The sequence below is a fragment of the Peromyscus eremicus genome, chromosome 15 (genome assembly GCF_949786415.1).
Source record: "Peromyscus eremicus chromosome 15, PerEre_H2_v1, whole genome shotgun sequence".
In the NCBI taxonomy this organism is placed as follows: Eukaryota; Metazoa; Chordata; class Mammalia; order Rodentia; family Cricetidae; genus Peromyscus; species Peromyscus eremicus.
In genome coordinates this window covers 42813925-42838398 of record NC_081431.1, presented here as the reverse complement: position 1 = coordinate 42838398, position 24474 = coordinate 42813925, and the positions used below count along the sequence as shown (strand labels likewise).

The window sequence follows — 24474 nt, the reverse complement described above, 5'->3', positions numbered from 1 at the left end:
TGCTCCTTTCTGACTGTATTCCAGTGTGTAGACTGTCTCTTCAATTCTGTGGATTGGGAGGTAGTTTGGTGGTAGAACACCTAACCTAGCTTGTGTTAAGTACTGAATTTCATCCTCAGCTTTGAAACAAAACCGCACACACACACACACACACACACAGAGAGAGAGAGAGAGAGAGAGAGAGAGAGAGAGAGAGAGAGAGAGAGAGAGAGAGAGAGAGAGCACTCATTATGCTCAAGATGTTTCCAGCACAATAGCACTGGAGTCATCTGGAGTCAGGCAGGGTGTTGCTAATGGAGCAAGGGGCTGATATGTGTGTACCTTCTAGCCGACTGAAGACCACTGTTTCATTAACTTAGTGTGTCACATGGGAGCCTTTTACCCTTTTACCTCTCACATGCATTTGGCCCAAACTCTAGTCTTCATTGTGTTGTCTTATTAACTGCCCTTAAGGTTTGTTTTTAGCTCTGTTATGTTCAATTCACATTGAATTTGTGACTGATCCCACTAGTCTCAGATACTTAACTCTAGGCTGCTAATAAAAGTATTCTCTGTCTTCATCTTGAGAAGCTAATTTTTAAAGCATAAATTTAGAACTTTATATTTATCCTAAGGAATTTTCATTTTTGTTCCTGGACAAAATTGTGGGGTTAAATATCATCTCGGGAATTTTTTTTTTTTGCTGAACCACCAATTTTCAGTATCCTGCAGCTTAGAAAAATATAATTTCTTTCCATCCAAATTATGAGGGAGAATTTTGGATTGGGATTGTGACCAGTGCCCCATACATGGCACTTGAGAACTTTTAGTGACAGACTGTTTTGGGGTGCATATTCCCCTACAGCTCTACTGACATGGTCCTGTAGGTCATAAGCATCCACATGCAACACACATACAAACATATGTTTTCAAAAGGAAAATATTTGTATTTTCTTAATACTATGTGATTACTAAAAATAATTCAAATGACTGAAAAACTGAAAATCTTCTTAAGACCCTGCCATAATGTGCTTAAGATAACGCTGAACAATTTGGAGGTCATATCAGACATGGTAACAATACCTTTACATTTGCATGTGTGTATGCGTTTATGGCTTTACCTACAGCTAGATCACTTATAGCTTATAGATGTGTGATCCAACTATGCCTTTTTCTTTTGTAAATGTTTATAAAACAGATTTGCTCAGTATCACAGTTCTTACTCACAAATCAACCCACCAGTCTGCAGTTCTCAAAGTGGCATTCAGAAAATGAACTATAAGTGTATTGTAGACTAACAGGACAGGTTTTGTTTTTTCTAACAAGATTTACTTCTAACATGGGCCACGGAGTTTCCAGATGTTATAGCAGGAGATGGCTCAGTGGGTCAGGTGCTTTCGGCACAGCATGAGGACTCGAGTGTGATTCCCAGCCCCCACTTAAAAAGCCAGGCATGTCCACATGTGGCTGTAACCCCAGAGGTACAGGGGCAGAAGCAGGATGCCCAGAGCTCACTGGGCACTTGGTGTAACAGATTGACTAGTTCCAGGTGCAGTGAAAGACTGTCTCAAGAATTAGGTGGAGACTGATAGAAGGCACCTGAGGTCAACATCAGCTCCACGTTTACACACAGCACACATCTGTGTAGCCCATGCACACCCACACAGTGTTCAGATATAGGGAAAGTAGAGCTGTGGTTTCGATCTCATACATAAGCGTACTGTTTTGTTCCTCTTGCAGAACAGGAAACACTCTTTGGGTAATGTCCCAATGGCCAGAGACCTCTGTAGCAGAGGAGCTTTGTCTTCAAAGCCCGTCCCTTACCACTCCCATCAATTTTTAGTAATATCCTTTCAGCTTGCATTCAATTTGGTGAACCTCTGTTGAGGATCTCTGATGTGCCAGGAATTGGGCTAGGCTGGAAGCGTGGTACCTACTGCAAACCTGTTAAGTAAACTGTAGCCATTTATTACCATCAAAACCTTGGGCGCTTTGTTGTGGGAGGTAGTCAACTTACTTAAATTTGATGTTATAATTCCAGCTGCTCCCTATACTCTTTGTCTGACAGGTAATTTTATTTAAACTATTGGTAAAGGCATGGGCACTCTTCCCCTTATATTTCTCTCCTCAACCACGTGGATAAATAGATAATTGCTTACAGTCCGGGAGATAAATGTTTACAGAACTGTGTTTACAGTCCTGTGGCTGTGTGTTCATTTCCGTGGAACTTTTTATAAATGATTTCTTGTACTTTTAAAGCCTTCCTCATCACTTTAAGGCCTGTGTAGCGAATGTCATCAAAGTGATGTGCCTTATCCATGTGTTAACATGACTTGAAGACTCTTCTGTGGGACTCATTAACAAACTTCATCTGAACTGCCTCCTTGCTGTTGATTCTCCATAGCAGAAAGCCTAGTGTGAAGTTTTGATAAGATTAATGTACCTGTGAGGGAGGCAACCCCTCGGGTATTTTATGCCATTGTGATATACTTGAGTCCAGGTTATTTTGACAGTGGAGGATTGAGACACCTGTTCGAATTGTATTGGCTTTTTAAATATTATTTTTAATATTAATATTTTTTAACACTTAAAAATATTTTTAATATTATTTTTAATTGTATTAGATTTTTAAATGTTTATTTGTGACTTTTTGATTTAGAATGGATTCATTCTTCTTGGCCGAGATGTTTAAGTATCTCTACCTGTTATTTGCTGACAAAGAGGACATTATTTTTGACATAGAAGATTACATCTTTACAACAGAAGCTCATCTGTTGCCCCTCTGGCTCTCCACCACAAATCGCAGCATCTCCAAGAAGAACACGGTGAGATTTCAGTTCATGCCTCCTCGTCTTTCCACTTCCGTGATCCACTTTCCTTTTCTAGGTAGAAACCCATAATTAGAATTCATGTACTGTATGCACCACGGTGAGAGGAAAGTGCTTGTAATAGTATCTCATTTTCTTTTAGGGTGTCACTCTTGTTTATAAACAATATTTCCTTTTTACTCATAATATTAAGTAGCACTATTATTATTAGTTACATTTTTTTTTTTTTTTTTTATGTTTCAGACTTCGGAATACACAGAGCTGGATGATAGTAATTTTGATTGGACTTGTCCAAACACTCAGATTCTTTTTCCTAATGATCCATTGTATGCTCAGAGCATCCGTGAACCCTTGAAAAATGTGGTGGATAAGAGCTGTCCAAGAGGCATCATCAGAGTGTAAGACATGTTATTTTCTATTTGTTACTATAATTTTACTAATTATACTAAGTTAATCCACAATAAATAACAGCACTTAAGGAGCTGTAACAGTAGTCAGAAAGACTTCCACCGAAACCAGATACTGGGGTATGTAGTTTTTATTGAATACAAATGATGGGACCTTTTATCTATTTTTGTTTAATAGCAGATAACAGTTTTTAATTTTCTCTAGCTCATTTTTAGGCACAAAAGAGTCAATTATTTCATTATGTCTTGTATGTATAAGAAAATACTTTCCTCCGTATGTCTGTAGTTTCTGCATAGTGGAAAGGCAGTTTTTGCTTGGTTTTGTTTGTGCTTTATTGTTTTTAGAATGAGCTCATTTTTTCTATATAGTTGTTAGAAAGGCCATTGACTACAAGGGAGCTAAAAAAATGAAGTGGGCATTATTATCCACTGATGAAAGTATTGTTTTGCTTTTAAATACTGTGAGGGCTGGAGAGGTGCTCAGCGGTTGAGAGCACTGGCTGCTCTTCCAGAGACCCAGGTTCCAGTCTCTGTACCCAAATGGCAGTTCACAACCCTCTGTAATGCCAGTCCCAGGGGATCTGATGCCCTCTTCTGGCTTCCAAGGGTACTGCATGAACATGGTGCACAGACATACAAGCAGACAAAACACCCATACACATACAATTTTTAAAAATTAAAACTGAAAAAAAAGTGAGAAAAATACGTTTTTAGAGAAAGACAGCATACATGATCTAGTTTTTGGAATACACACACACACACACACACACACACACACACACACACACAGGCACACACACAAAGTGACACAGTTTGTTAGTAATCAGAGTCATGCGTAGGAAAATACATTACTCCAGCTTCACCATTTCTAAAATTAGCAATTTCCAGTATCTACTAAGATTATTCTTATTTGGTTTTTATATTTCACTGCTTGTAATGTGTAGTTAGTTGTAAGCCTTGTTTCTGGTTCCTTTCTGCAGAGAGGAGAGTTTCAGAAGTGGAGCTAAACCTCCTCTGAGAGCCAGAGATTTTATGGCCACTAACCCTGAACATTTAGAAATCCTGAAGAAGATGGGGGTGAGTTTGATTCACCTCAAAGATGGGCGAGTCCAGCTGGTCCAACATGCAATCCAAGTAAGACATTGCTGGATGGGCTAGATGCTGTCTTTGCTGTTTAGTGCGAAGAGGGTGCTGGCATTTGACCGTGTAAACTTTAGAGTAGACAGACACAGAGCTCTTGGGAAAGCCCCTAATTCCCTGTAACCATTTGGGTAACTCGTTTATATTAATACCGTCAACGATAGGACTTAAATCTAAATTTTTCTCTCAGTTTATTGTCTTTCCACTATTTTGATTCAAGTTAGTGGTTAATTTTAATATTTATATGATAATACTCCACACTATTTTAGTTTTCAATAAGTACTGAATCTAGGTATTTCATTCGTCACAGAAATCAAGCTTTGAGTATATTTTTACCTGAAAAAGATAACATATCTTTTAGATAATTTTTTATTGGTTTTTACTCTAAAGATTTTATAACATGAAATCTCTAAGTTATTTACTTTATTAGCACATTGATTCTGAACAATGGAATATTCTGAATAGTTATAAGCTGTACGCACACTCAAACACCCTTTACTCTCAAATTCAGCTTTCCCACAACCCCACAACCTTACGTTTCCTTTAAGATTTGTATCTATTTTCTTGCCATCTCCGTCTTCCATTTAAGAGTATCCTTGTGTCCTTATGGTCCCGAATTGTGAGCGTGGCTCAAATGTTTTTATTTAGGCTACCCATGAAGTAGTGGCCACCAAGTGGCCTCTTAATCTTTAATACAATTGAGCTTTTTCTGTAACCCTTGATTTTCCTCTTCTTAAAACATGTCCTTCTTTTTGGCTCCAAGGGAGTTCCAGCAACGTAGTTCCTTTTCAGTTCTCGCTCTGCACCTTGTAGAGTCCTCTATAGCTCTGCTTCCCTGGCACTCCCACTCAGTGTAGGGTGGTCTATGACTCTAGATGATAGTCTTTTCTCTCTATTCTCCTCTTCACCGGTCTTCTGCCTCTGACACTAGCTTTAACAGGTGACTTCTTGGACATACGCATATAGCACTCATTCCAAAAATTCTAAGCCCAGCTTTCATATATCTACTATGCATTTGTACATCTCAGCATCCATCTGCCCTGAATTGAATGGTGTTTTCCTTCTCTATTGCTTTCCTGTCCTTACCTCAGCTCTCTTCTCTGTTTTCCATTCAGTAAACTCACATCATTATCTGAGCTCTTTCTAGCGCTAGAAATTTCAGAGTGCGATTGAACTCTTGGTATCTCTCTGTCTTCCAACCCCCTACAGCAAATCCTGTTTTTTTTTTTTTTTTTTTTTTTTTTTTGGCAACTTTTTCCTGTGATGGACATCTTCAGTTTCTCCTTGGTTGAGACTTAGTTCTTAGTTATACACAAGTAGAATTAATTATTCCCTTGTGCTGACTTTTTTTAAACATTGTTAATGTTTGCATGTCTTTCTCCACTAGACAAACCTAAAGACTGTCTCCCAGTGCTTCAGCTCACTGTGGGGAGAGGATAAGTTCTTAATACATGTTTTGAATCTCCCTGAATCTGCTTGCTAGTTTGGAGTTTCAAAGAGGAAGTACAGGGGTCAGGCAAGAAGCTTCTTTTCCTTTAGAGGGGAAGCCAGTAGAGGTAAACAGGCAAGGGTACTTGAGCATTTGATACAGCACCATTTCAGATCCCCATCAAAGGTGTTTATATGTGGGAAAAAGACACTGATCAAAGTTACAGATAATGCTTTTCAGAAAATTCAATGCCTGAAAGTAGTGTATTGAGGGCAAGTTAGGTGGAAAATATTTAGTGGGGACCTAAACTAAAAGGAGAAATTCCATGCAGATGTCTGCAATTTAGAGAGTCAGAAAGATAGAGTTTGCAGGAAGAAAAGCCAAGTAAACGGACTCTGTTTCTCTGTAGGCTGCTAGTTCCATTGATGCTGAAGATGGACTACGGTTCATGCAGGAGATGATTGAACTGTCAAGTCAGCAACAGAAAGAGCAGCAGCTGCCTCCACGAGCTGTACAAATTATCTCCCACCCGTTTTTTGGCAGGGTAGTCTTAACTGCTGGACCAGCTCAGTTTGGGCTGGATCTATCTAAACATAAAGAGGTATGTGCACTCCAGTAAGCTTACTGAAATTAAAATAGTAAGTATTTGATGTCTTTGTCTCTGATTAAGTAGCTTTATGTTTAGAAGTTGGGGTCTGAGTGTACATTTCCGTGGTAGAAACACACACTCAGCTGAAATTCTGGCTTCAGTCCCCACAAGAAAACATTACTTTAGCATTCAGCCTCCTGCACTGAAATGAAAGCGTCCTTAAATTTGTGTACAGTGCCTGGCAGGATGTCCCCGTCCTTCGAGTGCTTGCTGCTGTACACACACGAGGACCTGAGTTCAGCCCCGAGCAGCCACAGAAGAGCCAGGCGTGTCAGTGTGCCCTTCTAATCCCAGCCCTGAGCAGGCAGAGACAGGAGCATCCCCAAGGACCCCTGGCTGGCCAGCCTAGCCTGATTTGTGGTCCCCAGTTTCTAGTGAGAGACTTAGTCTCAAAAAATGAGGTGAATGGCTCTTGATGAATGAGAGATGAGATTGATGATTGATCTCTAGCTTCTGCATGTACACACACACACACACACACACACACACACACACACAGAGAGAGAGAGAGAGAGAGAGAGAGAGAGAGAGAGAGAGAGAGAGAGAATTCTAGTTCCCTGAAAGCTCTTGATACTAAAGTGAAATGATTCGATTGTAATTGAAGAAGATAAAAGATGATTTTGGTTACCTTTATTTCCGACAGACAAGAGGATTTGTGGCAAGCAGTAAACCCTACAATGGTTGTTCAGAGCTCACTAACCCTGAGGCAGTGATGGGCAAGATTGCCTTGATACAAAGAGGACAGTGCATGTTTGCAGAAAAGGCACGCAACATCCAGAATGCCGGAGCCATTGGCGGCATTGTTATTGGTGAGTAATTCTCTGTCTCAGTGTATTGATCAGGAGGAGGTGATTTGGGGGATTTTCCCTTTATGTTTTAAAATCTTATCAAAGGGTTTGTCAGGTTATTTTTATTATGACAACATAAAGGATAGATGATCAATGACATGATAATTTCTATATATTTATCTATCTCTAAAACCCAGAAACTGGTGTCTGCATATTAATGTCAGTGGAGATATTTGAGATAAGATCTGAGGGTAGAGTTGGAGTGTTGTGAAAATACCCCACACTCTGAGAAAGAAACTGTGCTCTTGAGACCTCAAGTCTCCAGGTAAGAATTGCACTCAGCCACCTCTAGTGTGCAGCCCTTAGAGATTCCATTCCTCACAGGGTGGCAGGCTTTGGGACCACAGCAGCCATGTGGGTGCAGTTAGTGGCCCTGCCACAGAATGGCAGTGCCGCCTTGGCCCAGCTTCAGCTCCTTGTTACCTTTTCTCTCTGAAAACGATGCTTTAAGCTGCAAATACTGGACAACACCTAAGAACTGGTTATTAGAACATTTTATCCCAGGGCATTTTTTCCACTGAGATTACAAATTACCAGCTTTATCCATGCATTTTAATCTCTGAGTTTTGCTATTCCCAATCCCCCTTTTTTCCCTCATAACAAGCTATGACTAGCAGCAGAAATTTAAATTTTTTCTATGTTTAAGGTAAAGAGGCATTTGCATCTAGAAAGAAAGTTGTGAATTGACCAGGAAAGTCTATCTTCTCTTTTCCATTTCCTTAATTAGTATTCATTTCTACATTGAGAATGCATAAGACATTTAGAGGATCACTCAGTGACCCTGCTTTTGACTCTAGCATCATGAAAAACAGAAGACGTGAACACTTATGTATTAGGATTTGTTCTTTTTGTTTATTCTATACGGATACTAAAATGTTGGTTTAAGTGAATCGATTCCACTAGTTAGAGAGTTTTAGGAGAAACTGTGTTTAATAGTGTAAACCCACATGTAGCAAACTATCAGGTTTGTGTAGGTGTTGCTGAGACACAGCCACACGACTCGTGTAGATGTCTCAAGTACTCCGAGATGCAGAGTTGGATAGTTCCAACAGAGAACACAAAGCTGACAGAGTTCGCTGTGTGGCCAGTTACAGGACATTTTTGCTGACTCCTGACTTCAGTCCTTTTAAATGTGTATGTGTACAAATATGTGCATGTGTACACATTCATGTACATGTGTGTGGAGGCCATAGGTCAACATTAGTGTCTTCCCAGCTATTCTCCACCTTATTTTTGAAATGGTCTTTCACTGAGCCCAGAACTTTGACTGGCCGGTGAACTAGAGGGTCTACCTGTCCCCCTAACTCCCGGTGCTAGGATTACAGATGAGCGTCACCATGCCCAGCTTTTATGTGGTTACTGGGGATCCACATTTGGATCCTTTGCTCTGAGCTGGGCATTGTACCAACTGAGCCATTTCCCGGCTCCTTGAGTCATCCTGCGTATCTTTGGCTATTTTCACATTGAGGTTACTCTTACTGAAGAACTTTATATCTTATTGTCACTATGATTCTGAGCATTTCTTACTTACCAAGACTTAGAAACAGAGATTTAAAGTGTAAAATATAGTGTGGATGTGTACATCAATCTTAGAAAATACCGTTCTGTGTTAAGATTTTCCCAGTTTCTGGGCAGAGTCTTTGTGAGGCTCTGATATATAAAGACTGTCAGGTCAGACATTTTCTTTAGTATCTGTTGATGCAGAATCCTACACTGGATTCTGTGGAACAAGAATGAAATGATGGTCGGGTGGTGGTGGCGCACACCTTTAATCCCAGCACTCGGGAGGCAGAGCCAGGTGATCTCTGTGAGTTCGAGGCCAGCCTGGTCTACAGAGCAAGATCCAGGACAGACACCAAAACAACACAGAGAAACCCTGTCTCAAAAAACAAAAACGAAAACGAAAAGAAAAGAAAAGAATGAGATGATGTTTTTTGTTGTCAGAAAATTTATTTTAAAAAGAAATTTAACATGTGTGTGAGACTTCTTTCTCCTAAATTTTTTTTTTCCTGATGAAGCATTTTTTTCCCTTTGAATAAATTTGGGTTTCTTTTCTTTCTTTCTTTTTTTTTTTTTTTTATTACAAAGACTGCAGGAGGTAATGATTTACTTGTTATTTTAAGAAGGGAGGTGTTTACTATATGGAAAGGGATGGTTTTCATCAGCCCAAGAGTAGTCGTACAGCCGGAGTTGACCCCGGGTCCCTGTGAGCTGTGAGCTGTAAGCTGTGAGCTGCCGGGCCCACGTTTCTCTTCGTCTAGTGCTGTCTAGTCTTTGGGTGTTCTACGGCTGCGCCTCCTCTTCAGCCCCTCGTGCACCTGCTCCCTCTCCCTCTCTGTTCCTAGCTCCCCAAAGGCAGCCAAGCCCTCAGCCTGAGTCACGTGCATGGACTGTCACCCACCACGGGCAGAAGCAGTCTTTCTGTGTGGCAGTTCTAGGGTCTTAGGGGACTGGGAGTCAGACAGCCGTCCTCTGTCTGACCACTTACTGAGAGGACACACTGTGTTTGCCACTTGTTGGGCCTGTGAAGCAAGTGCTGTGAGACGGCATTTTCATTTCCTCACGAGATGGTGTGTGATATTGCGAGTGGATGTGATTGATACACTATCAGAGATTTAACTGATGCTTAAACAGTGTGAAATAGTACTGTTTAATTCAGCTTAGTACCAGCTAAGTAATCCTTGATCTAAACATTTGTGATTTCAGAGCATTTTAAGTTTTTTGGTTTTTGTGGGTTTTTTTTTTTTTTTTTTTTGGTTTTTTGAGACATGGTTTCTCTGTGTAGTTTTGGAGCCTGTCTTAGATCTCACTCTGTAGACCAGGCTAGCCTCGAACTCACAGAGATCTGCCTGGCTCTGCCTCCCGAGTGCTGGGATTAAAGGCGTGCACCCCTCACTGCCCAGCGCATTTTAAGTTTTTTAATTAGGAATGCTCAAACACCAAGGGAGGTCAAGATCATGACGGGGACCCAAGCTCGTGGGAGCTCACAGACTCTGAACCGACAGCTAGGGAGCCTGCATGGGACCTACCTCGGTCTTCTGCGTGTGAATGACAGTTGGGTGGCTTGGTCTGTTTGTGAGGCCCCTAGCAATGGGACCAGGTCCTGTTCCTGGCACATGAGCTGGCTTTTTGGAACCTATTCCTCATGCAGGGATGCCTTGCCCAGCCTTGATACAGGGGGAGGAGCTTAGTCCTACCTCAACATGACATGACATGCTTTGTTGACTCCCATGGCAGACCTGCCCACTTCTGAACAGAGGAGGAGCAGATGGGGGGACAGATGGGAGGTGGGGGGAGGAAATGGGAAGAGAGGACAGAGGGGAAACTGGTTGGTATGTAAAGTAAATGAAAAAGTTTAATAAAAAGAGAGAAAAGAAACACTCAAATGCTAACAAATACATTAGAGGAAATTTAAAAGTTCATTCATAGTTCTGGCTGTGTGATCCAGGTTATTAAAATCTTTTGTTTGTAGGCTTTTCCTTAAACATATGAAAATATCCCAGTCATAATCATAGAGACTTGTATTCTGTGGTTTTCATATACTGTTTCCTGTGTGCAAGTAGTTTGCTATAATTTATTGAGAGCCGTTTATAATAGTGTAGTCCAGTAAATTTTTTTGAGTTTAGAGTTTTTTGCTGCTTTCAGTTATTTCCTTAGGCTAAGTCATAAAAATAGTTGATCCGAAGATTTAATTCATTTGTCTAGTACATAAAGTCATTTCCGTCAATAGGGAGGCAACAGTGCATCTCTGCGTGGACGGCCCCTGACGTCTGTCTGTTTTCTGACCGTCTCTGCGTGGACGGCCCCTGACATCTGTCTGTTTCCTGACTGTCTCTGCGTGGACAGCCCCTGACGTCTGTCTGTTTTCTGACCGTCTCTGCGTGGACGGCCCCTGACATCTGTCTGTTTCCTGACTGTCTCTGCGTGGACAGCCCCTGACGTCTGTCTGTTTTCTGACCGACTCTGTGTGGACGGCCCCTGACGTCTGTCTGTTTCCTGACTGTCTCTGCGTGGACAGCCCCTGACGTCTGTCTGTTTTCTGACTGTCTCTGCGTGGACGGCCCCTGACGTCTGTCTGTTTTCTGACCGTCTCTGCATGGACGGCCCCTGACGTCTGTCTGTTTTCTGACCGTCTCTGCATGGACGGCCCCTGATGTCTGTCTGTTTTCTGACCGTCTCTGCGTGGACGGCCCCTGACGTCTGTCTGTTTTCTGACCGTCTCTGCGTGGACGGCCCCTGACGTCTGTCTGTTTCCTGACCGTCTCTGCGTGGACGGCCCCTGACGTCTGTCTGTTTCCTGACCGTCTCTGCGTGGACGGCCCCTGACATCTGTCTGTTTTCTGACCGTCTCTGCATGGACGGCCCCTGACGTCTGTCTGTTTCCTGACCGTCTCTGCATGGACGGCCCCTGACGTCTGTCTGTTTTCTGACCGTCTCTGCATGGACGGCCCCTGACGTCTGTCTGTTTCCTGACCGTCTCTGCATGGACGGCCCCTGACGTCTGTCTGTTTCCTGACCGTCTCTGCGTGGACGGCCCCTGACGTCTGTCTGTTTCCTGACCGTCTCTGCGTGGACGGCCCCTGACGTCTGTCTGTTTTCTGACAGATGACAACGAGGGGAGCAGCAGCGACACCGCACCCCTGTTCCAGATGGCAGGCGACGGCAAGGACACGGACGACATCAAGATCCCTATGCTCTTCCTGTTCAGCAAAGAAGGCAGCATCATCCTGGATGCCATCCGGGAGCACGAGGAGGTGGAGGTGCTCCTTTCTGACAAAGCAAGAGACCGAGGTAAGAGCCGGGGTTGCTGTGCTAGTCATATTAGCTCAGTAGCCAAAGATGCTGCCAAGTGACGTAGGCTTCCTTTTGTTTTTTAGTTTTGGTTTGCTGGTAAAACAAGTAAAAATTTTAGAAGCTTGTTTAGAATTTTTCTTTTGGAAATAATAGTAATTTATTATTTTTATTTTTTATTATTATTAGCATTTATTGTTTATTTTTACTATTTTTATTAAATTATATATAACTTGTTTTTAATTTACTATTAATATTGTAAAATATTAATAGTAATTTATTATAAATAGTAAAATATTTGCTTTGATGGCTGAATTAGAATGCTTTTAGAACTCCGTTTTTTACCTATGGGGTGTTGTATACAATATGGTAGTAGCAGTCTCACCAGCATCTACTCCAGGCCGCTCTTGACGAAGGCATTAGAAATGTAGGTGCTTCTCTGCGTTTATCACGTGGATTTTTATACTCCAGAAGTTACAAATGGCTTTGCCTGATGAGCAGGAGACCTTAACTCATAAGAATATATAATCTTCCCAAGGCTAAAGTGTTGTTAGGAATTTGAAAGTTTATTTGAGACCACTGTGTGAAGGCTGCCATTTTCACGCCTGAGCATTTGGAAAAGCTGAGGGGTAGAGGCTCTGGTCCTGCTCCTGGCAGCAGTCTTTTTAGGAGGAGGCCCTGTAGAGGGAGCTGTGTCTCCCATCCCCTTACTGAATGGCACTGGATAATCTGTATGGGGTTGTTACCGCCCACCTGCCTGCCCGCCCGCCCGCCTGCCCGCCCGCCCGCAGGGTGTTTGAAAAAGGCTAACAGTACAGTGCTCTCCCAGCCAGTGCTCTGTCTTCTTGTATGGCTTTGCTCTGTGAGAGTCTTTGAACTGTCAGTTATGTAAGAGCAGTGGAGTGAATGAGGCAGGTGTGGAAGGATGTGTAGTTGGAACAGAATACAGGGAGGTCCTAATCTTCTTAAACCCGCCTGTAACTTGATTTCTTTATCCCTGGGGCCCTTTTTCAAAATTCCCATCTTTCCCACTCTGCTGTGCATCAACACAGGCAAATTAATATTAATCTGTATAACACTTTAATGCCTTTGCTTTCCCTGTTTTCTGCTACCATTGGAATTTCAGCAGCAATATTAAAAGGTAAAATGATTCCAAGCTACATTATTAACAGTAGTAAGTATCTTGCATTCATAAATCAATTATATATGTATGTGTGTGTATTACACACACATACATATATAATTTTGTTTCGCTGAGTATCATGATAATATACGACTTAATGTAATTAATAACTTCCATATTCAGTCAGTTGTCCCATAATATTCTTTATTGATCCTGCTATAACTAATTCTATTAATTATATATTCCATACTCTAGATGAATTCACTAGTCCAGGCCCCTGCAGGAGTCTCTTGAACAGCAGCATTGTTGTATAAGAAATTATTCCTTTGAATCATTTGTTGTTTATATACAAAGTAAAATATTCAACACATTGGCTTGTTGTATAAGCTCCTGTGGAGGTAAGGGGCACACATGGGTTGATCAAGACTGTGGTAGTAGTAAAGAACCTGCTCCCCACACCAGGAAAAGGGTAGGAAAAACAGTTCTACTAGAAAGAAGTTGCTAAGGAACAGCATTCCCTTAAAAACTGCAGTAAAAAGACATTATGTAAATGACACTTTGATGGTCCATAACTTTGTTAAGCTGTTAATGTTACAGTACTCCTTTAATAGAAGGGTTTGTGTATGGAATAGCACTTTGAGAAATGTACAATTGTGTTAGCCAAGCCAACATTATGATAATCAATCACTGTAAGAGAAATGAGTGATACTAGTCCAATCAGATCACCCACTTTATTCACTTAGGATAATAGTCTAAGGAGTTAGACTCTGTAGTGGTCACCATTAATGTGTCCCATACCATCACCCTATCGTGCCCTTCACCTGCATCAGGAAGTGGAGGAGGCGCCCACATTTTCCACTGTGCTGAGTTAAGAGTCTGCAGCAGGGATCAGAATTCCACATTTAGACACACTCTCAGGCATTGTAGCACAGCGACTCTTCACCTGCACTTTGAGAGACATGGAAGGGGACCCAGAAGCCCTTTCTGTCTCCTAGCTCTGGCTCGTGCATTAGAACTGTGGAAGTTCCCTCAGTAATAAGCACCTAATCCAGGCAGCAGAATGTCTTCAGACCATCCTTCCAATGATGTCACATTGCTTGCTGATGGAGAAGGCCTTTGCACTTTCAGTACAGGAGATAGAAACCCCAGACAAGCTCCCTTCTGTACCCACCTTTTGTCTGATAAGTGTGACTGTTAGGATCTGTATACCTGACACTGTCCTCCTACCTGCTAGCAACAGTGTTCAGATATTACACATCCTTCAGAAGCTGAAGCTTGAGAAGTTTATTGAGCGGAAATGCTGCTTCCTTGGGAAAACCACCGACACTTATAAAAGTTCAGTTGTCCACGCTCTGTTCTTTTTTTTTTTTTTTCCTCCAGTGTTTAACTTAGACTCTGCTTGTTTTTCTGGTGGTTTTTTGTTTTTTTTTGTTTTTTTTTTTTTTTTGAATGCCGAATGCCGTTTATTGAAGAAGGGAGGAGGTCTTAAATACAGGCTTACAGCACAATGGGAGAACCCCGGAGGGCAGAAGTTCGCTACTGATGTTTTACAATCTTGCATCTAAGCTGTTAACGCCCAATATGCAGGATACACAGACAAGTAACTTCCCTTAAGCATTCAGGAGGGTGGAACCCAGGAGGGATTTAGCACAGGGAGGAAGGACATCAAGGTCAAGGTCAGCAAGCAAGGCAACAGCTACCCAAAACGGGGGCTAGGGCCCTACAGGTCCCCCCTTTTACTAAAAAATGAGCTTCTGACTTAGGTTGCGTGGGACATCAGCAGGTCACCTTGCCCATCATGGAGACACCTGCCCAGGCCACACAGGTGCTCTGTCTTAGGTTGGTGAGCGCCCCCCAGGCATTACCCGTCTCTGAATACTCATTATCATACAGGCTTAATTCTGTGTGAGCTGCAGAGCTAACTGCTGCCAAAGTTCTCAAAGTGGCACTGGGCTTGCAATCTGTGTGTTCGACACAGAAAAGACCAACAGAGGTCCTACCCCACCCATAGCCAGTAGCTAAAGGCAACTGAGTCATTCCCTTCCTTAACGAGCCTTACTGCAAATTGGAGTCCTTGTAAGATGGTATCCCAAAAGCAAATGGAACTTGAGTTTATAAATTTATAACTTTCAAAGCCAATCGAAATGTATATAACTATTGAATTAAATTTATCATGCCCAATAGAATGAAAGATTAACTAACTGTGGTAGCTACTTTTGCTGCCAGGGTCTCCACTGTGCTAGCTATAGTAACCAATTATGAAATGGCAATCCCAGAAACAGTAGCAGTGGTGGCCGCCACTGCTATAACACACGCTCTGTTCTTGAACAAAACTTTTAACACTGTGTCTCTTAGTGTCTCATTGCTTCAAAATTTGAGGTTTTCAAGATATTTAATAATTCCAGCCCTGTCTCACAGAAAAATGTGTTGGTGACCTTTAAATTGAAGCAGTTTGCAATTGAGTGTTTCCTTAGTAGTGGGAGGAAAGCCTCAGTGTTTTAAAGTTCCCATACACTGCCATGCTTCTGGCCTCAAGGACAGCTCTGTGTGCCCTAAAGGCTGGAGACAGATGCTTTCCAGGCTGCTGCTGTATTAGTGTGTGTCTGGTAAAGAGGCAGACAGAAAGTGGAGGCGGGATTCAGTGAGAAAGAGTCCACCTTGTAGACTGTCCTGGATTGAAGCCAAGCAGTGTCGGTCCTCAAGGAGCCCCTTCAAAAGAGGCTGCAGTCGGCTGCCGTCCTGGAGTTGACTGTGGAAGACCATAGGAAAGGTCTATTCCGGGGAAGATGACCTTGTACGTGGGCAGATGGCTCTCTGCCTGGAGAGGAACAGCCCAGTGTTGTGGTCAGGAAGCCATGCTTGCCTGCCCTCCCTTCTCTAAACAGCTGTGTTTCTGTGTGGATTTACCTTCTGTTTCACATCCCTGTGGCTCTTTTCCTCTTTGAGAAGTTCAGCCATTCTATACCCAGTTCAAATGCCCCTTCTGAATGACTTTTTTCCATTCTTGGCAGAGTGTAAGTTTTTGTCTTCAATTTATTTAGTGATTATTGCATGATTATTTATTACATAGCTCTTCTTAACCCTGTGAGCTTTGCTTTCATTTACCGTAGAATGTGCTGGCGAATGAATGATTGTATAACGTTCAGACTCTTAAGTCTTCACCAACGTTATCTTCCCTTTGATTAGGAAGACCCACTGATGTTCTTTGGACCCTTGTCCAGTCTTTTTGTTTCTGTGTTTCTTCTGATTTGCCATATCTGGATCAGTGTTAGAACCTTTAGATTGGCAACAGGTGCCTGAGAGTGGAGACGTAACAAGATGACTAACCTCAGCTCCTTTGAATCTTTGTTCCTCTCAAAGCCCAGGCTGACTTAGCTGCGGCCGCCTCTGTTTCTTGTTCTGTGGGTTCACAAGCTTTACAAGCCCAGTGGGCAGTACTTGGCACTTCTGTACTTCTAACCCATTTGTTTATTCCCATACCAGTAATGTAGACGCTTTGTTTGGAATACATTTCACATGATAGCTCTTCCCTTACTGAATCTTTTTAGAATTCAATTTTGTGTAGTTCAAAAATTAAAAGAAGGAGAAATGTGATTCTTTTTGAAATCATTTATTTGCATATTTTTTAATAGAGAGTAGAAAACTGTTAAATGTGACAACTTCCTGTTCTGGAACCTATCTAAATGTAATCAGCTCTTATTTTTTTCTTTTTATTATAATTATATAGTATTAAGTAATATGAGCCTTATACCTGTCATAATTTAGTTTTGTAGTTTTTATTATATTATGAAAAAATGTGTGATTTCACTTTTAGCTGTCGGTGCTTCTTTTGAGTTACTGTACTTGCAGTTAGAGTTTTCTTTACCAATTTTTTATCAGTCTTGGTAGTAGTTCTTAAAATTAGAGTTGCTTTATATATTACTTAGGGTTTCTATTGTTGTGAAGAGACACCATGACCATGGCAACTCTTATAAAGGAAAACATTTAACTGGGCCTGGCTTACAGTTAGTTCATAGGTTTAGTCCATTATCATCATGGCAGGAAATGGCAGCATGCAGGCAGACATGGTGCTGGAGAAGGAGCTGAGAGTTCTACATCTTGATCTGCAGGCAGCAGGAGAGAATGAGACACTGGTCCAGGCTTCAGCATCTGAAACCTCAAAGCCCACCCCCAGTGACACACTGCCTTGGGTTTGGGGTCAGAAGCTTCAGAATTGGAGTTAGAAGTATCTCTGAGACGCCACCTTGTTACATGGATGCTTGGATCCAAACTCTTGTCCTAATGATTGTGCAGCAGGCACACTCAGCCCCTGAGCCATCTCTAGCCATGATGTTTAATGCATTTTAGTCATGTTGAAATTTTGTATGCATTTTAACATTTCTGTTTGGTGCTTTTGTCACTAATATTCATCCAAGTCAGCGTTATGCTATGAGTTATTCCTTTCCATTTGGAGTGATGTTTACTTTCCTGTCAGCACATTCTCTCCACAACTAACTCCACAGCAAATGGGATTGTAAGACCTTGACTTCAGGGCTACTGTTTACTGCTTGATAGGACTGCTTTATTTCTTAATCTTGTTGCAAAGTTGTGAGGTGTGCTTTTTAAGAGGGAGAGTGATGCATTTGTTCTTTTCCTATGCAGATCCTGAAATGGAGAATGAAGACCAGCCGTCTTCTGAAAAGGACTCTCAGAATCAAAGTACAGAACAGATACTGTCCCTTCCTCAGACAGTTGACCTGGTTGATCAGGAGACCCCTGAAAACCCCCTAGATTCTCACTCAGAGTCTTCGTCTCCAGCAGACATTGAAGAGGCTGCTGGCTTTGCCCCTTCTGAACAGATATCTAGTTCCACAGAAAGCCTTGAGACTACAAGTCTTGATGGTGAATGTACAGATTTAGATAACCAACTTCAAGAACAATCAGAAACTGAGGAAGATTCCAATCCTAATGTTAGCTGGGGTAAAAAGGTCCAGCCTATAGACTCCATATTAGCAGACTGGAATGAAGATATAGAAGCATTTGAAATGATGGAGAAGGATGAACTCTGACTCTGTAAGGACTCTCTCTGGTGGTAGACATTTAAAAAGAAGAGGTAAACTGTGGTTTTTGACACCCTATACCAAGCAGGCGCTCCTGGGAGGCTCTGAGCAGTGCTCAAAGCACGTTCTGACTGGGGTAAGTAGTTACCGTAGGAATCTGGAGCATGCTGTGTTAGAGCTGACCTCACCAAAACTGTCCTGTCCAAAGTGGAAACTCACAACCCCTCAAATGATGGTATTGCATCCCCTGCAGCTCCCAGGCCAGGGGAGGATGACTGGCCATTCCTGGGTAGACAGGAAACGAATTCCGCTGATGGGAAGTGGGGACTCGGGCCAGTGCAGCTTTCTAATTGAAGGGAGCTTCACTGCCTTGGGTTTGGGGTCAGAAGCTCTGCTGAGATTTGAATGAGTGCTGTGGTATTCTGGCCTTGCTGCCTTCACAGGAACACGTTAAGTGACCTGCAGGTTGTGAAGCAGAGGCATCCATAGTAACAACTGTTTCTGCTCATCGCTTTCACCTGCTTCATTCAGTGAGCAATGGTCAAGAAGACTTGGTTCCTTTTTCTCTCCCAACAATGTCCTTGCATTTAAACCAAAGGTGAAGCCAGTGTACTTTTTCCAGTGAGTTTTCCTATAAAGACCTACTGTGGGGCCAGGGAGAGGGTCATATAGATAGAGTGGGAACTGGTTGCTTGATACCAGGGGTAAATAGAGAGAAAGAGAAACTATAATGTTGCAATATCAACTTCCCGTTGGGCCATAGGGGAAGCTATGACTACTTTAAATGGAAATCAGCAGTAGATCCTTGGGGGTAGATTATATGTCTTTTCCAGTTCATATCTCTTAAGGTGGTTACTCTAGCCATCAGCCTTACTCCATCCCATGTTTGGTATCCAGTTTGAGCCAGAAGGCTCCTCCCAAGCCTTGTTCTGTTTCCCTCTCTTATGGAGCCATTATAACCCATAGTAGTGGTCTGCAATCCCGGGGTGACTACCACCTTTATCCTTTGAAGCTGGTCTCTAACATCACACCTAAGGAGTCTGTCACATTTTCTGTTGAATCATGGATTTAGGTTTATTTAATTTTGTTTTAACAAATACTCCTTCTGATGTGGACTTGAAAATTAGCCCTTGGTGACCTGTGTAAAAAACAAACAAACAAACTATATAGCCATATAAGTAAAAAAAAAAAAGAGTTCTTATTTCTTTCCTTCTTTCTTTCTTTCTTTCTTTCTTTCTTTCTTTCTTTCTTTCTTTCTTTCTTTCTTTCTTTCTTTCTTTCTTTCTTTCTTGTGGCAGTCTGGGCTGGCCACATTTATTATTTTTGGTTTTGCTTATTGATAGTTCTACATTGGAATCATGGTTTTCTTCATTTTATTTATTTTTAAACTTATTTTAATTACTTCTAAAGGAATATTTGAGAGACTTCATTCCTTTTTACCATGGCATTACACCATAATCTTTTTCTAAAACATGGTTTTGAGGTACTGAATAACTTAGACTATACACGGAGCTGTTAAAGACAGTAGTGCTGTATCGTAGTTGTGTATATTCGTGTACAGTTTGTCTTAGGTCCCAGGTAAACATGCCCTTTCATAAGGGGATGAATACCTGCTTTCAAAAATTCCGACTAAGCATAATTGGGTCAGTGAGTAATAACTCTTAGAGAATTCACTGGGGACGGGGTAGTATAATAACAAGTCCTTTGTTGGCTCGTAGTTGAACCTGACACCGAAGTGGGTATTTTTAGTCTCTCTGCATGTGCAGTTTGGTGCAGGGGCTAGAACTGTAATACCTAGTGCATACAGAGGGCAGATGTGCTTTGTTGTCCTAATTACAAAGCTGCCCAGGTAGCTGAAGCTTAACCACCTGACTTGATTTACAGGACTGGGGCTTGGAGAAAAGGAACACTCTTCCTCTAGGCTTTGATTGCAGAAGCCTTACAGGCATTGATTTTGGATTTGTAGCTCAAAGCCGTTGTTGTCTAGATCTAACTCTTTTAAGTTATCAAAGCAGCATCACTTTTTTCTCTCAAGAACTTACTGGCATGAAGGATCCCATGACATACAAGGAAAGGCCAGCTTTCTGCCACTTGCCGTTCCTTTGGCCACTAGGAGGCGCTGTTGCCCTTCACTAAGGTTTAGATGAGCTTATTGATTTGTTTAGAAAACCAAATCCTTTAAAGAAATAAATTTAAAATGTTTTACTTACTATCTGGAAGGAATAATCCTCAGTTTTTCCCGTAAGAAGGAGGTATATGTTCCACTTCAGAACACAGCATTCTAGCTAATTCCACATTCATTTTCTTATTTGACCTAACTGCCGCAAGTAGTCTTTGAGTTCATTAGAAAATTTTAACAGCATAGATTTTTTAAATGTTTTTTGTTGTTGTTGTTTGTTAAAAATTTTTCATAGATATTTTATTTACTTGCTAAAGATTCAGGGAATTCTGAGACCCTGAGTTTAGAAACATCTGGTCTACCTCAGTTAAATGTTGACTGCTTAGAAATCGAGCTGAAATGATCACCACAGCCATAAAATTGTTTGACTAAGAAAGATTTATATAATGTTTACAAACCTGGAATCAAGTATGGATCTTACCTGAAAGTTAAGAGTTACCTGTTAGAGCAAGTATTTAATTCAGGTATTTTCAAGTTTTAAAACTTGTTTGCCTAGTAAAATTAGGTATAGTTTTTTTTTTCCTCACATAGAAAGTCCATTGAAATTATATTCCCTAATTTGCAATGTTTTCCCCATAAAATTTAAGTGTGAAAGAACTGTAGTTTACTAGATATGTTTCAGGTGGGATATTTTGTTAGGTTTCCTTTTTTCTTTTTAACCTATGTAATAAGCTTCCAAAAAGAGTATAATTGTTTCAGAACAAATTATTTTGTAATTTTCCTTTCCCTTTTTCTTTACAGTGTTAGATATTTTTAAATGAAAAATTATGCACTCTCTGACTTTAATTTCACTAATGTAATGATTTTCTCGGGAATTCTTTTAGTTTCAAATTACCATCAGATAAACCTTTCTTATAGCAAAGCCAGCTTTGTTCCCTCACCAAACCCCTGCCAGGTTCATCTTAAGAAGCTCAGCCTAAGTAATTCAGATAGTGCTTATCATTTTAGAGGGTGGGTAGCGTTTAGGAAATACTCCAACTGGTCGTTTTATTCGCAAGGCTACAGTCAGAACATAGAAAAAAAACATTCTGTGAATGAAACATTGTATGTTCAGATTTTATAAAAGACATTTTTAAAGCCCAATTTACAGCCGTATATTTTCTTATGATGTAATTTATGAAAAAGCCGTCTGTACTAACAGGTGCTGTAACACTACTGTTGTTGGGTTTTATCGTTTGGTGATAAATGTATACAATATTTCTAATGGAAACTATGTACTGTGATGTCAAAGTCTGGGCAAAATGTATATAATCCTTGTATATAATTGTGTATTGATTATATTACTGATTGTAAATTTAATAAAACATGTAAATATTCTGGTCTAGTTTTAAATTTTGAATTTTTAAAATCATTGTGCAAATATCTAGAATTTGGTATCTCTCTTTTCTTTTTGTTTCTCTTTACTGCAGGGCAGTGAATTGGGGGCATTTGGGGTATAGAAACCCAGACAAACATCAGTTCTAAAACTCATAGTGCCTAGTTCAAAGTAGAGTTAAAAATAAATGCTAATAATTCTGCATCAATATTGGTAACATTTATGTCTTGAATTTACTTATATTTAATAAAGTGACTTGCCCTCTTTTAATATTATCATCAAAAGTAGCTCTGTTAGTTACTTTTTATTGCTGTATTGAAGACTGGCCTAAAGCAGCTTTGGTTTCTGGGGACTCGGAGTCACCACCATCACAGCAGGGAGTGGCGGCCATCAGATGTAGTGACAAACAGCTGAGAGCACACATCCAGCGCTGCAGACAGGAAAGAGGAAACCGGGGTGGCAGGAAGCCCTTGAAACCGCAAAGCCTGTCAAAGTGGCACTTCCTCTAGTAAGGCCACACCCCCTGTCCCTCCCCAAACAGTGTCACCAACTGCAGATCGGATCAAGTATTCAAATGCCAGAGCCTATGGCGACTAGAGAGTGACAGTGGCACATTATTAAAACCACCACGGTAGCCGTGGCCCTTCTCTGTTGGTCCTAGGAGGCCATTTCCTTTCAGTGGCACTCTGCAATGGCCCCATCTCCTCGCTCTCCCAGGATCTGAGCAGATGCATTAAAATCTACATAATGACCCTTATCGTTTGTAAGACCCCAACAAGTTCCAAGCGTCTTACAGTGCCAAATTTAGTGACTGGGCAGTGGAGGGCAGCGCTGGTTCAATTCCAGAGGCCAACCTGAGATCGGTCCAGTGGTCACCCTCTTCTGGCTTCCTCAGCCCTGATTCTCTCCAGTTCCTGCTTGCTTTTTGATCAGTCACACCCACTTCCTGCTTGGCATGTCTCCCCCTCTGAAATTGAGGCTTAGGAGTGACAGCATCTGTTCTGGGGTTGTTTGAGCAATTAGTCCAGCCTTAATATGTCCCCCCCAAAAGCAATGAGGATAGGCCTGCACAAAGTTGGCCCCACCCCTCACTAGCTGAAACACTAGGGGGAACTGGCCCTGCCCCTCACCAACTGCAGCACTTGGGAGAGTGGGCCCTGCACCTCGCCTGGACAACACAATAGAGCTTGCCCTGGTGGTGTGAGTGTGGGTGAGCTGGGCCCGAAGGTCTCAGAGCAGGAGAACTGGCCCCACTCTCTGTTGTGGGCTACATTGGGTGAGTTAGCCGGGGGCCATGCTAGAGAGCTCACTCAGGTGGTGTCAATGAGGAAAAACCGGCAGGCTCACTAACCCACCACCCAGGCCCAGAACCAAGGCTATGAGTTAGCCTACCCCAACAGTCACCTCATCTGTGGTCTGCTGGAGCACGTGAAGGGGCCAGACCTGCAGATTCAAAGCTCCAAGATCTCCATGACACAGATCAACAACAGGATATCCAAGAGGAGTTCCAGTGAGGGGCCAGCATCCATACTGCAGCAGAAGCCAGAGGCCTTGAACCAGACCAAGGGCTCATTGCAATAAACACTTGCAAGTAAAGGTATATGGATGAAAGGGTATACTGTATGACTCACCAGACCACACTATAGCTTCCACACCAAGATTTTGTTTGTTGTTGTTTTTTTTTTAATTTTTTTGGTGGGGGAGGTTTGCAAGGGCAGAGGGCAGAGGGCAGAGGGCAGAAGTGAGGTGACAGGGAGTTGAATGGGATTGGAGTGCATGATGTGAAATCCACAGAGAATGAATAAAAAGTTTAAAAAATACCATTTGATAAAAAAGTGAATGTATTATATGTATATAATAATAAATATATAATATTAATAAAGAATAAATATATAAATATTAATATATAATTATAATAGATATAATGTATATTTTATTATACATGTGTTATATGTGTGTATAGTATATATTATACATATATTAGATATAATAAAAATATTCTTCAATATAAATAATAAAAAATCTAGAATTATCTATCGTATGTGAACTTGACTCTGTTGAATAATTAAACACACACATACAAATGCACATATAGATAGTCATGATCTTAACTCATTTAACTAACAGGACATTCAAAACCTGAGAGTATAGCAATGAACCGAAAGGCTATAGAAGACACATCAATAAATGAATGAATGAATAAACAAATAATAGAGTTTATGGGGAATGTGTGTCAAGTGCTTAGAGAATGGTGAAAATCAATGTGGGCTGAGATTCTATTTTAAATACCAGATATTAACACATTAAAATATCTGTGGTTGTCTCTGCATTATAGACAATTGCTCTTTTCTTATTGTGTGTAGTAGTCTCCCATTTCCATGGGTACTATTTTCCAACACTCCAGTGAATGCCTGAAACATGAGAGCATATTAACCTTACATAAACTGTACTTTTCTTTGCATACACAGGTATCTTAGGATAAGATTTCATTTCTAAGCCAATCATAGTAAAAGTATAACAATAATTCTGGTTATAATAAAGGTTGTATGAATATAGTCTTTCTCTTTGTCTCTCAAAATCCTGTACTGCATGCTCCTTTCTTGTGGTGATGTGCAGTGATGTAACACCCGTGAGAGACGTGAGGTGAGGGTGAGGTGGAGGATGAAGTTGGCACTGGGAAACGGTGTTAGACTACTGTGTAAGGCTTACTTAAACACAAGCACTGCTTCACAGTACCAATTCATCTA

The 24474-nt window shown here is 41.3% G+C and overlaps 1 protein-coding gene across 2 annotated transcripts in view; it reads left to right on the top strand.

Moving 5' to 3' along the window:
• Edem3 (ER degradation enhancing alpha-mannosidase like protein 3) overlaps positions 1 to 21744 on the top strand; it is a 66194-nt gene extending 44450 nt beyond the window's left edge. The window contains exons 14-20 of one of the 2 annotated variants that reach the window (XM_059280453.1): positions 2639 to 2804; positions 3051 to 3205; positions 4195 to 4291; positions 6193 to 6384; positions 7076 to 7241; positions 11886 to 12071; positions 17836 to 21744. In XM_059280453.1, coding sequence (XP_059136436.1) covers positions 2639 to 2804; positions 3051 to 3205; positions 4195 to 4291; positions 6193 to 6384; positions 7076 to 7241; positions 11886 to 12071; positions 17836 to 18242 — 1369 coding nt within the window. In that variant the 3' untranslated portion in view covers positions 18243 to 21744. Of the gene's footprint in view, positions 1 to 2638; positions 2805 to 3050; positions 3206 to 4194; positions 4349 to 6192; positions 6385 to 7075; positions 7242 to 11885; positions 12072 to 17835 lie in introns of both variants that reach the window. The other variant, XM_059280452.1, reaches the window with a different exon arrangement.
• The last annotated feature ends 2730 nt before the right edge of the window (positions 21745 to 24474 follow it).